Genomic DNA, 15,060 nt, shown 5'->3' on the forward strand with positions numbered 1-15,060 from the left:
GGAGGAGTGAGCTACAAGAGAGACATTTTGTAATTTCAAAGTGCAAATAATGGCACCACCTCAATTTTCATAAATATAATGTGGATGGTCAGTATTGATTTAACGTTTTAGAACCCAGAGCATTTTAAAACTAGTTGGGCAGATGATGAATTTCATTTAAATTAACTCAACTTAAAAATGAAAAACTATCTAAAACCAGTCCTCTTGTGAGGAGGTATATTATAAAAGTTGGAAGCAGGAATCCCAGGGCCAAACTGCCAGGGTTCCCATCCAGCTCCCCTGACTCACAAGCCCTGTGCTATTAGTCAGGCCACTGTTCCTATTTCTTGATTTCCTCTTCTGCAAAAATAAGTGATTATACGATTATTGAGTTTTGGTCAGGATTACACTTGCTAAATCACGTGAAACACTTAGAATAGTTCCTGGCAAATAGTAGCTGTTATTATTACTAACTTATAATTACAACAGTATTATTTTATGAATGTCAGGAAGCAGTGGTACTCATAATAGCAGAAGCAGCAGCAGTAACAGCGCAACAGTGTAGACACATTTACCTACCAACATGCTTCAGTTCACTCTGTGTGTTGACCTAAAGCACTCTATAATTCAAAACAGGGCTATTCCTAGTATTTTGATACCAAGGATACCAACAGATATACCATCCTGCGTTCTATGTAAATAAAGTAGCCACAAGCTTCTAAACAAATTTGCAATGATGCTAAGAGCCACAATATACGAAATAGTATTCATTCTAAAGAGAAAATGAATGATTTAGGCATTCATGTCAAACATTTAGGGCGACCCACGGCACGACACGAGAGGTGCCCTCAAGCAGTAGTCCATGCCCTGGTGCCCTGTGGTGGGGCTGCAGAAAGGCAGCTCTTCAAAAGAAGAGGGGAATGAGACCCTTTGGGGTTGGGGTTGTGCCACATGGTGGCCCCGTGTACATACATCTTCCTTTACCAGGAGAAAAAATACTCAAAAATGTATATTTTGTGCCTTATGAATTAGTAATCTTAGAAAAATATTCATCAGCATAATATATTAAACAAGATTCCAGACTTTTCCAAGCTCTAATGGTTAAGAGTACTACTATTATATTTGTCACAAGGAATCTTTGTAGATATTTTAAAATATGCTTATTTTTATTACCTTAAAAATCCTTAGGTTTTGTTTGTATTCATAATGCCAAGTTCAACAATCATGAAGAAGATTTTTTTTTTAAGTAAATTAACATAGGGCTCCAAATGTAGATAGGCTGATAGCTCACTCTGGTCCAGAATTTCCTTTTTCTGTCAACTCATTAGCTACCCACATAGGCACACATGTTATTCACAAAGCTGAAAATGCAGTGTTAAAGTACTTAAAAACCCAAGCACAGAGAATAAATATATTATGCCTCCATGACCTGCAATGCCAAGAAGAGCTCAGTGTCAGCTCTTATTTAAGCTTTCACCTTTCACCTTTCAGAATGGGGACCTAAGACCCCGCTCATTTAGCTATCAACCATCCCTCTGTAGCCACCGTAGCATGGACTGACCCATCCTACAATGTTACAGTTATGAATACTCAAAGAAAAAATATTACCAATGAATCATTTATATATAAATAAAAAAGGGAGAGAGTCTTAACTTGATAATTTGGACAAAAGAATAAAAATTATGAAACATATTGATCAGTAAGTCAGAAAAGCTTGTGGTTCTTGATATATTTAAATCAGTATTTCAATTCTAAAATCAGGAGTTCAAATATCACTAGTTTCATAATAATTCTTTGAATAAAGCTACTTATTCAGTCTTAAATTAGTTTTTAATTAAGACACATTTCTGGGCATGGCGTAAATAAATTAAACAGAATTACCGGGATCATCCAGTACTTCTGTACAAATGGGTGTGTTTATATAGAGAGAGAGAGATCAAAAAGAAAACAGAACTATCACCTTACAAATCTCATCAAATACGCTTCCGTGCGTAACTTGTACACACATGAAAAGATAAACTGAAATTTTAAAATACTTACTAGCAACATTATAAAATGTTAGACTCATTTCAATTATTGCCTTGCTATCTGTTTCTGTCCTGGCTAACTTTATCATTTTTATGCAAAACATAGATTACTCCTCACTTATTAAGGAATTAAGCGAGGCTGCTTATTAAAATTAGCTAAGCAACTCATAATCTAAAAGACCCACAGCAATGTATGGTAATGAGCTCCTTTGGGGTGGGGGCAGGATGAGTATTTATTTCTCACTCTCCATTACTAATGCTAATTAATGCAAAAACTATGTAATATGCCATTTAAGGTAATACCTAAATTTGCTGCTTGAAAATGGTTAATTTTTTCAACATGATATAGGGATTACCACAAATGGTATCATTACTTTTAATTACCCAATAATTATAGATTGAATCCACCAAATGTCTGTCTGCCACAAGATAATACAATTACTTAATTTAAAAACAAATGATTTTGACAAGAGTCTAAAATTAGATAAAAGTTTATGGCATCTGAAAATGAATCCTAAGACATTATTTTAATACTGATGAATAATTTTCAGTCTACAATTATGCTACATATTTTATGTCATAAGACCTAGATGAAAAAAATCCTACCTTATAATTTGAGTACGTAAAATAATAGCATGCAATTTTAGCATGGATTGTTACCACGCATTCATTTGATATCACAGAAGCACAGAGAATTGCTTAAGTAGCATGATTATAGGGATGATACTTACAAAAATGGTACACAATTTGTGCCAAGTACGCTGAGTAACAGTACCTCAAGACTGGGGATACGTCAGCGGAGGAAACAGACAGAAGGCAATGAAGCCACAGGGTTTCTGGTATGAGTGACAATGAAAATGACATAGAGGACAGAGGAGGCATCGCAGCCTTGGAAGGGAAGATGATGAGAGTTTAACGAGACTTTAATGGGTTCACCTAGAAATAACTACCAGATATAACACTCTATGTAAAGGGAAAGATGTATTTTCAATTCCAAAAAACAAACAAACAAACAAAAAAAAAACTGAGCTAGAACAAAGTACAGTTAAAGAAAAACAAAACAAAACAACAAACAAACACCAAAATTTTTTTAAAAAGCAGAAAAATTGCTTGTTTTTAAGTTAAAAGCTGCCCACTTCATTGATCTTTTTCTTTATAAAGCTATAACTCACAGAAATGTTCCTGTAACTCCTATACACTGACATCATAATTTCTGCTGGTCTGAAATCTGAGCCACTGTCCAGCAGAAAAAGACCCGTGTCCTTTCCCACACCTCTGCATTTTTCACATCACCCTGCCAGAGAACAGCTACAAACTGCTCTGACCCCTTTCCACATGAAGGGTGCAGATAAATCCTGCCCACATTCCTCTTCCATTATCTCCTGACAAAGACCTTTTTCCAGCTATTCTAGGAAATCAAACCTGTCCATCTTGAGTTCTTTCAGTGACCAGCAGGAGCTCTCAAAGTAGAGGGAAACATAGACATCTTTTATAGGACTCCACTCTCTTAATACCTAGTAATAAGCAGATTTAAAATAATTTGTTTTCCCAGTCACAATGTATTCTATTTTTAAAAGCTGTGCCATATTTTCCAATAAAGTGAATTAGAAGATACCAGCTGTGCACTAGGAACAAGAAAGCTGTCCGGAGCACTTTTTAAATTGTTGGGATGAAGACTGTAATTTAAATGGAGTTCTGTATTATACACAGCAATAAGACACAGGACTTGCTGAAGGTTTTGCTTATTAATTTAAAACTATATTTATTTTGGACAAGAGCTATGTTGTGACCTAAAATGAAAGTTTGATAGTACACTATTAAGAGAGAATTGCAATGATTATGGGGCAGCAGTTCCAAAATATCAAAATTCTGCTTCAAATATTGATAACAAGTTTCTCATTCTCACAGTGTTCATTATATACTTGCTTCCACTTTCACAGATGAAAATCAAAGTTAATTTTTATGAATCTCCTAAAAGTGCCAGAAGAGGCAATATATTTAATTTTTCAAACTGCTTTTGAATGGTTTAATCTTCAAGCATTTATTATACATTTTCCTGTCTTGGTGAAACAGAAATATAGTATGACTAACATCATGTTTTAATTATTAGAGGGCAAAATAGAATTATAAAGTTATATATTAAATTAGTTTAATATGTAAGAATTAATTATATATGTCTGAGCCCAGATATTTCAGATATTTAAGAAAAATGGGTCATTTCTCAAAGTCTACAGCATGGTATAGTGCAGGGTTCCCCAAGTAAATGTCAAAATTCTAGATTCTGGAATTAACCTGGGCTTCACTTAGCCTTTGACTTTCAGTTTCTTTATTTGAAAGAGTGGAGAGAAAAATGTATTCCCGTCTTCCCTATCATGTAGGGTTGATGTATGATGATCATATTAAATGCAGAAGCAGGTTTACTATGCGAGTATTAATCATTTTTTCAAGCTTACAGTGCATAAAGCACTATAGTAAATACTGGATAAAACTACAAATAAGATTATCGCTGCCCTCTAAGAACTCAGTGGACACAAATGATTCCTCCCTGCATGGAAAGAATTAAACATTACCTCCTTTGCTCTCCAGAAACAATTATTCTGTTTCATAATGTTACAGAGCTTACCTGTGGTAAAATAATCTTGACTATATCTAGCTGTACCGTTAACTTGAGGTTCCTTTGAAGAAGAGACTGTCTTTTGAATCTGCATGTGCCTCTTCCACAGACAAAATGCCCAGTTAAAATATACTGGTGAAATAAGTAAATGAACAAATGATTGATAAAACAATAAAGAGTAGAAATAAACCCTTTGTTATTAAAAACTAAAAGCACAGACTTTTCAGTGAAAACTTCCCTTGATTTAACTAGTGTGAGAATTGTTACCAGTGGGAAGCTAGTCAACTATTAACTAGCTCTCTGATTCCCTTCCTCCTCTTCCCTCCAAAGTGAGTCTTGATTTGCATTGTTTCCCATTTTCCGTGGTGTCGATATTTCTACTTTGGTCAGTTCAAGCTAATGATGTGACGTCATGTAGGGAAACAAATGTGCATACCGTGCCCTCCCTGGCCACACAAGCCGACTCCAGCACACCACTCACTCATCACCACTCAACTCTGCCTCTACTTTGACTCCCATTGTTCAAATTGTCTTTCCTATTTTTAAAATGTGTTGCTGAAGTTCAGGTGAGTAAACTTGATTTTGTGTTTTAATTTTTTTATGAAACTCAGGGGAGTGAAGCTAAAAACAGGTTAAGTTCCAAGGAAATGTTCATGAGACAAATTATGCCATTTATGGTTGTTGGAGTTCACTTAAAGGTTTTCAGACCACTTGGTTTGGCTCAAGGACCAGGGAAGAAAGAGAGCGTGGGTACCATTACTTACTCAATTGTGTTTCGGTCCACTTTCCCTGTCATGTTAATGCCATAAAACTGCTGCATGGCAGCTAAGGCTGATTGCATGGTTTCCGCAGAGCGCAGCACGGACATCCTGGGGTCAGTCGGTGGAAGGTAGCCGTACTTCTGCAACCAGACCTACAATCACAAGCACAGTTTCTTTTAGATCAACTGCACAATTGAACAACTTGATGGTCATTAGTTTATGTCTATCACTGACTCTTAAACTTTATTTCCTCTACAAGGAGAAATATTTCTTAACTGTTTTATCTCTTTTTAACATATATTATGTAATTTGGGTTATCTCAGCATAATTTCAGTGGTTGTTATAGATCTTTCCTACATACTAACGAACTCTAATTGTAAAGAAAAAGATTAATCATTTTTTTGCAAGCTGACAGTGCATAAGGCACTATAGTAAATCCTGGATAAAATTATAAATAAGATCATCGTTGCCCTCTAAAAACTCAACTTCCCAAACTGAAGAATGGTATTTTTTTCAACAATATGACCCTATTGAGATATCTATGCTAGAAGGGAAAATTAATGTGCATATGCCATGTCTAAAGTGTCATTTTCCTGAACAATTAACCACTAGCTACAGCTGTGACTAGTAGCATCGTCACATGTCTACCAATTATTCTGTAATGACATTTGGGGTCTGAACTTCATGCAACTTGTCTTATCCAATTGTAGCTAGATATTGTCAAGGGTGAGGAAATGTTTCTCCTATAAAAAATATTCTTTCATTTACTTAAGGTTATTCACTTCAAACCACATCATGTAAGTAAGTTAACTTTTCACGTATAGATAAAATCAGACTATTTTGTTAAGAATATTTGGCCCTCTCCTTAGGGATTTGATGATTTTAATTCTTTTCTTCTCAGAGAGGGGAGAGAGATTTGGGAGGATAGTCAGAGGAAGATGTTGACACTGAGCTCACATCCCAATCACAATTACAGCAGAAGTTTAGAGTCATTTAAGGTTACATTTTAAAAATAACCCAAAACTTGGGGTGTTGGGGGGGTACTTCCACCAGAGGCAGGTGCTTTTTAGTTTTACAATTCTATTCATTCATTTTAAATGCACAATCATATGTTCAGCTCCTGTCCCATCCTGCTGTCCCTTAACTCTGCCTTTGGCACAAAAATAAAAGCTGTGGTACTTAATGCAAGGTGCGCACTAGTATACATTTCCCCTCCCACCTGGGTCTATTCATCATATAACCAATGATCCCATGAAGTCGCAGCTTTCCCCCAATACCTGATACACTTCCACTATGACCTTACAACTGAAACACAGGAGAGTTATTTCTCCTTGAAAATAAACAGCAATTATAGAAGTTATATTTCACAAAAGAAGCAGACATTAAATATATCAAAGCCTTAATATGTGCAACAAAAGATGGAATCCTTTGTGGTATTTCCACCAAATGGATCCCCCAAAACTGCAGTGAGTACAACCCTTTGAAAATAAAACATTTATTCTAAAACTAGGTAAGAGGTTAGCAAATGCATTGTTGTCAGGAAGGTTTATTTGTTGAAACTCCATCTAGTAAACTCATCTACCACTTAGTGAAAACATGCCAAGATAATCTTCTCATCTAATCTGCAATGAATAGGCTGCCAGGGAAGACATATATTCAGTTACACAGTCAACAGTGGTGCAGTCTGAAATAGACTCTACTTTTTTTTTTCTGAATGAAGGAGACAATATTTCACCGGCAATGTATTATTTACTAGGAAACTCAATACTTACTGTCCTGCAATTTCACCCAAATTAGAAGAATTCATCTTGATTTTTAATAGCATACATACACTAATATTCTGAAATTGAACTCTTTTTTCCCATAACACTTTGTTTGCATTCATTTCTTACTTGCTATAGAGCTGACTTGTTGCTACGTTAGTCATGAGTGCTAAGCTACTGGCAATCATGTTTATGAGGACAGCAAAGAGAAAACTGTTAATAATAAACCCTCTGATTTATATATAAATGGGAAAACTATAAAATTTTAAACTTTGAGTGCACAATGAAAAAACAGCAAGTTCTAAAAAATACAGATTTGATTTATGCCATAGTCTTTCGAACAAATGAGTTTAGAATTATATGAAAAATGAATTGTGATTTTTCTCTAAGTTCTTTTACATTACGTCATTCATCATGAAAGGCTGTTTTTCCAAATGAATGAGAAGTGAGTAATTATTTTTAATCATAAAGAATCAGGAAGGCTAGGGGATCTGCCATTTTATGGTCAAAGTTTGTTTCTTGGCTGCCAAATCAATGTCATTAAGATTATGGGTCACCCTGAGCTGATCATTCTTAATATCACTATTTGTTAATCAAGAACTCTTCTGTGACATCATCAATAATTGACCAGGAATAATTTTCAGTTGAAACTTGTAATACATCTTTATACAAAACAGTGGAAAATCAAGCATAAATATACTGGTGTCAAAGTACAAAACCAGTAAGCTCTCAATAACATTCCTTATTGAAGCACAAATTGCTGTGGACGACCTTACTCTGGGTCAGGGTGAGAAGCCAGAGAGTATACCTACAATGGCTCTAAGTATTAATTTGATCCTTGGTGCTTCTTTACACACATAACTATTCCATATGGAAGCTACAGAAGAAAACAAATACATGCTCAAATACTTTTCATCACCAAGGGAGTACCCTCGAGTTTGCTTTTGTTTTCATTATTTCATTCAAGCTGTTTGAGACCACAGAATTCTGAGAGTCTAGTCATTTTTAGTATGATAGGGAAAAGATGTACCAATAGTAAGAAGCTAAGGCTCCTCGGATGAGACTAAATTGGTCTACATGGTGATGGAAAACAGGCTAAATATGCGCTAAACTGAACACACAGCATCAATGGCAGGAAACAACTCTGGCCACAATGTACAGTGCTGTGTAATACTGACTCTTGAATTACCAATGAATGAAGATCAGGTTCAAACAGCGAAGATCAGGAATAAACACTGGTCCATAATCATCAACGTATGGGAGTCTCTGATATAATTACCCTTGTTCTATCCCTATAGAATAAAACAGATTTGTTGTACAAATAGACCAAGACAGGTGGCTTATTCTACAGAAATGGACAATAAGAAGTTTGGGAAATTGGGTGTGACATACAGACAACTGCTATTTATAACTCTCTTTTTTTTTTTTTTTGGTTTTCTACTAAATTATAATATTTTTTGTGATAAAAATTAAATTAAATCTACAAAATAATATTTGAAGGTATTACTTAAAGACTATTCCATTGATATCCATCCTCAAACATTGTTATTTGAAACATATTTTTCTTTTCAATAGTGTTTAAAAATATTGCTTCTCCTGATGATTGGAAATAAATTTGATCTGAGATTGTTTGTCCCTTTATATTTTTACAATGCTCTCAATTGCACGTAATGGATAATTAAGGAATAATTTCCTCATGTGTGCATTTAGGGGAAATTATATTGAATTTGTCGGGTCAATGTGAGGATTGAGAATATATAAAACCGCCAGCATAATTCTTGCTCAATAAGTCACATTATTATTTTATGCTTATTAATTGTTCTGAGTTCTTGACATTGTTCCCACCAAAGTTAAGATTTGTCCTTGGAATGGGCAAGACTGAAAGTGTAGGTGAGACTTAAGCAGACAGATTTGTGAGCAGAGACCAGCTACACAGGGTACAGAATCACGCATTGCTTGAAAAGTCCCCGAATCCCAAGACAAAGAGGGGAAGTATAAAAAGTCTCACACTTTAGTTTTCATTTTGCTTTGTTTTATTTTGCTCACTGGATTGGCATGTATATTTGAGAGTACTGGAAAAATATCGAGACAAACAGATTTCTTCAAGAGAAAACTTTATTCTTTTCACTGTCTGGACTCAGCCCATCTCGTTATCACTAGAACAACCAACTACAGAACCTCAAGTGGTGCAGCAAAATCTAACCTTGAATTACATTCCGTATTACTAATATATTCAAAAATCTTCCTATCTTTTGAGACAAAAACAATTTCCTGCACTTAGCGATTATCCAAATGGAGGGACAACCAGAAGAGTTCTGTTCTCTGTGGCACAAGAAGATATATCAAGCAATAAAAGGCAAACACTTAAATATTAAATTCTCTGCCAATAGATTCTGTCTTTACTAGATTCTAGTATAAATAGGGAGTAGCAGGCACACAAGTTTGAGTAAACTCATTAAGAATGTCTGTCAGCTATATTTCATGCAACCGTACAGTGAAAATCTATATTAATTGACTCAGCTGTCCACACCCGTATATCAGGGCAATATCCTGAAAGAAGACTTTCAACAAACACAACAACAAAAAGAAGCCATCAGTACTTCTTATAACTAACGGCAAACATAAGCAGAGAACTTTTAGAATATATATTCTTATTTAATCCCTCTGGCCAGTACAAAATCTAGAGAAGTGAATTCTCCTCCAGCTGGTAGAAGCTAAAAAGTTTATTAATGCCTTAATATAAAATCAAGATACCACTATTTGTTTACTCAAGTGAATCGCAAAGCCCAGAATCATATTAAAGCTCCGTCATAGACAGGACCCAACATTAAAGAGACAGCATATTGAAATGATGCTCAGACATCTTTCCCCCTCAAAAATTAAATGATTAAGCTTATGAATTTATTAGATGTATTTAGAAATTATAGACATCATTGAAGAGCAAGAAAGGGGAGAGGTAGGGTATGGTATTTTATTTAATCTGAAAATTCACTTTGCCAGACCGTATTCCTATTTGTGACTCAGCCAGTTATTTCAGGCAGAGTTCACAGATGCAAGTCTCATATACCCATGATCCTATGATCCAAATTATAGTACTCAGTATGAAAGAACGAAGACAAAGGTGATAAATATATTTTTAAGGTAAAAATCACTTCTATTTACATACAGTATAAATGCTTTTTTATTATTTGGGGTCATTTTTTAAAAAAATTATTGACTTCATGTTAAATTTAACATATTTACTAACAAAATATATAAATCTCTAATAGTATTATACTCTGATATAATTAACTGACTTTCCTAATAAAATGCAAGTGAAAGAATGCATTTTAATGGCTCTCGATGGTATAAAGTTATTTTCCATTTTCAGTCGGAGAATTCCAAATGTATTTGTTAAATTCTGTTATTAAATTTAACAAACAACTGAAAAATGATCACTCTTTATTTTGTGCTATCATCAGCAAAGTTAGCAAAGATCTAAGGGCATTTTTCTCTGATATATCATATATTCACTGGTTATAAAGAGTGGCAGAATTTAGAACCTAAATTTTCTAGTTTGAAAAGCGGCTATAAGTATGAATTATAACTACCTATTAACCAAAAAAGTTAAACTACCGTGGGAGTAGTTATTCAGAAATGGTCAAACTAAAAATTCATAGGATAAGTTATCAAGGCTGAGATTAGCCTTTCTGTTCATTCAAAAATCCAAAGGAGCTCTAAATCACCGTCTCATCTCCACCATGAACGAATCATGAAATTCCATATTTAGTAAGAAATTCCTTTAGAATTTTACTGTCACTTAAATGGCTTCTTAAATGAAAATGAAGTAGCAGAAGGATCAAAAGTTACTCCACTGAACATCTTAGCAATCAAGAGACACTGCATGTGGACAAAGAGATGCGAAACATCTGGGGCCATTAGTAAAAGTCGTAATGATCACCATGATCAAAGTTTTCACCTTAACACGAAATTCTCCAATTTATGACAGAAACTAAAAACTTAGGAGGTAAAGGGTAGGGAGAGTTTTTCCATTCTGCATAAAAGTGAACTGTATTTTGCATTTAACAATTGTGGGAGCAAAACCCCTCAAACAGTAATGGCTGAGCTCTGGTGATAAAAACAAACTAACAGAAAGACAGCAGCCCTTAATGGGATTCCATTATATGCCAGTTATTGTGCTGGAATGTTGGGGTGCTATGATATACTGTCTCTTTATCTGTCTTTACTGTGAATTTTTTAAAAGACGATGAACTTCAGCCTAAGACATGTGGATGATGGACTTAACTAGCTTTCATTTTGGGGGGCAGATTCAGTCTCACCAGCACCAAAAAATGATGAAGAAATTAATCTCATTTAGGCTCTTCAAGGTAGACGTGCAAAATGTCTTTGAGGTATAGACACAAAACACCAGAGAACTGTGTATCATGCACATATCCACACTTTCATGCATGAACTTTCCTATGTATAAAATAAGAAAAAATAAACTACACTTTTACTTAATGCACAGATTGATCTGGGTGCCCTCACTTGGACAGACTCCATCCATTCATCAAGCTTGATTCCAGCCCACTGCAACATACAGCTACTTTTCTGTGACAGATAAAATGGATTTATGGATGTCATTTTAAAAACCAGAAATTTTATAACACTTTGCAATGTGATAGGGAATGACAAAGAAAATATTTTGCACCATAACGATGTTTCCTGGTTATAAAGTACTTAAACAGTTGTCAAACAAATAAATTATGAATTTCTTCTACAAAAAGACCAAAGTGTTCTCCTTTTCTGTAAAGACAAGTAGCTACACATACAGCTGACTCTTAAACAACATGGGATTAGGGGTGCTGATCCCCTCACACAGCCAAAAATCTGAGTACAACTTTTAACTCCCCCCAAACTTAACTCTTAATAGCCTGATGTTGACCAGAAGCCTTATCGACAACATAAACATTCGATTAACACATATTTTGTATGTTATATGCTATTTTACATATATTTTATACTTTCATGACATACCATTTTCTTAATTTGGGGAGTGGTTCTGTTTGTCTGCAAAAGTGTTTTCAAATTGCTGCAAATCTCAAAAAATTTTCCAACATATTTATTGAAAAAATTTGCATGCAAGCAGACCTGTACAGTTCAAACCTGTGTCACTCAAGAATCAACTGCAGCATGTTACTCAAAACCTATTTTTGGAGTGTGAAAAAAAGAACATTTAATCTGTTTCATCAAGATAAAAGTGATGTTTTGGCAAGGCAGGAGGGAAAAACTGCTTTTGAAAAGTGTCCCATGTACAGAGTAACTTAAAGATGCATGTTTGGAAGTGTTTCCACTATCACATGACTTAGTACTCAAAAGATATAAATACATCAACTATTAAAACTGTCTCAGAATTTGCTTCTTTAAAATTCCAGGAATAGAATTTCCCACCTGTAAAATAATCTGCAAAAAGAATAATTTCAGTAGGTTTTAAGTCCATTTGTTTAAAATATGAAAATGCTAAGCCTTCTGATTTGTTTTTAGGAACAACTGAAAGACATCAGGGAAGATAAGAATTTACATCTGAATTTTACCAAAAAACCTTTTTAATTGATGGATAAGAAGATAGAATATGGCTAATGATTTGTAATCAGCTAATGACAGCTTTTCCTGTTGTATTTATATATATCCTTATGTGGTATCTTTGTTTTTTTTTGGCCATGACAGTTTTTAAGAAGATTAGAAATAAAGAGATCTTATGCTTGGTGAAATAAGTCAAAGACAAATACTGTTCATTTTCACTTATAGGCGGGATCTAAAAAAATAAAACAAATGAATATAATAAAACAGAAACAGACTCATAGATATTGAGAACAGACTAGTGGTTACCAGAGGGGAGAGGATTATGAGGAGGAGCAAGATAGGTGAAGGGGATGAAGAGGTACCGAGTACACGTGTAAAATAAATGAGTTGCAGGGATGTAATGTGTAGTGCAGGGAATATAGTCAATGTTTTATACTAACCTTCTATAGAGTTGTAACCTATAAAAACATTGAATCATGTACAGCTGAAACTAATGTATTGTAAGCCAACTACATTTCAATAAAAAAGAGAAATGGGTCTTGAAGTTGCTGTATTTCAAAGTGTTAAAATCAATATTTTCAAAATAATGAAGCAGAACTCTCAAAGATAATGATTAATGATAGTTCTAATAAGAACACAACAATATAAATGCAAATAAGTAAAATACAAAAATTATTGCTTAACATTATGTCATCCTGAACTGATTTTAATATTTCTATTTTGAGTCTGTTTTGTAACATACAGAATGCTTAGTCCATCAGTTCAAAAACATAATTGTAAATAAAATAGTTATGAATGTTAGAAAAATTGATTGAGGGAGGCAAGCAATAGAAAGCGCAAAGAACACTGATCATCAGAAAGAAATCAGTCTGGTTTTAAAAATGAAGCTACTCCTTAAATGCTCTCAGATGTGACACGCCTGTTCTCCTGAAGGGGTGAGACCAGAGTTTATCAGTATCTCTGTGTTATATTCTGACTGTGATAATTCCCAAGCTTTTCCTTTCTGTCAGGCACCACTGAAGTTACTGAAGTCCTGCTTAATAAAGTCCTTAGAATAACTTCCACGACATCGTTCGTAATGTGGTCTCAAACCTTGCCCTTGTTACTGTGTTGCATGAAATTTCAGTCCCACCCGGAACAGACATTGCGAATAACAGCAACTGCTACCGATCCGTAACTGCCCACTATGTGTGTACTAGGCAGTTCACGTACATCATCTTTAATCCTTGTAACAATTCTGCACGCATGGAAGGGACCCAGCTGCCCATCGATCACCTGGGAAATCCTAGAAGACCCAATGCGCATTTCAAAACGAGAAGGCAGATCGTTTGAAAACATATCTATGATAACTGTGAGTTTTTGTAGTTTTCAGGCAAGCAAAATGTCCCATTTAACATCATGAAAGGAGTGGTGATCGTCTATGTTCTGGGTATAACACTACTACTTCTGAGGGCTTCTCTAATGGCCAATGCAAAGCAGCCCTGCTCGGCCCAATGTGCCCTGCCCAATTAATATTCTTGTTTCCATGCTAGAATATTTCACTGTGGTCGTTCCTGTTTTGTAGCTTTAAAAAATGCAGTGACCATCTTTGCCAGAGAATTATCCTTTCTTCTCATGTCATGAATTCTTTTGTAGCACTGTCTACAACAGTAAGACTAAATACGTCTCAGTGCTGCCAGTCCACTGTATCTACTCCTTTCCTTTATCTTTTCTAAAATTAACCCCTCGATTACCATCTATGTGTTGATGGCACACCAATTTAACCCTTTAACCTTGAACTCACCCTAATGCCCAGACTCTGCTAGCAAAGTGCTGTTTAAAACCAAAAATACAGGAATCATCCTTAATTTTCCTTTTTCCTCATCATTCAGCCTCAATCCATCAGCATGCCTGAGCTCCAATTTTATATTGAATGGAAACTCTTGTGTCTGTGGCCACCTCTTTGTCCAGGGCACCATCTTCCCCCACCAGAAATTACAAGATTCTCCAACTGGGCCCTCTGCTTTTATATTTCTCCCATTCCCTCTCCTTGCCCAACTAATGTGAAATGTCTTTTTTTTTTACTATAAAAAATATGTAATTTAAAAGTTACCATTTTAACCAATTTTAACTGTAAAATTTGGGGACGTTACGTTTTTTCACATTGTTATGCATCCATCACCACCATCCATCTCCAGAACTTTGTAATAATTAAAAATTGTAATTCGACACCCAGTAAATAGTAACTCCACATTACCTTCTTCTCCTAGCCCTTGGTAACCAGTATTCTACTTTCTGTCTATGAATTTGACCACTCTAGGTGCCTTGTATAAATGGAATCATATAGTATTTATCCTTCTGTGTCTGGCTTATTT

At 34.9% G+C, this 15,060-nt stretch overlaps 1 protein-coding gene across 1 annotated transcript in view; it reads right to left on the minus strand.

The window, feature by feature from the left end:
* The window catches only part of MMP16 (matrix metallopeptidase 16), a 283,386-nt gene that overhangs the window by 143,651 nt on the left and 124,675 nt on the right, over positions 1–15,060 (minus strand). The window contains exon 2 of the mRNA XM_010952046.3: positions 5,385–5,533. Within this exon, the coding sequence (XP_010950348.1) occupies positions 5,385–5,533 (149 nt within the window). The remainder of the gene's footprint in view (positions 1–5,384; positions 5,534–15,060) is intronic.

The sequence above is a fragment of the Camelus bactrianus genome, chromosome 29 (genome assembly GCF_048773025.1).
Source record: "Camelus bactrianus isolate YW-2024 breed Bactrian camel chromosome 29, ASM4877302v1, whole genome shotgun sequence".
Lineage (NCBI taxonomy): Eukaryota > Metazoa > Chordata > Mammalia > Artiodactyla > Camelidae > Camelus > Camelus bactrianus.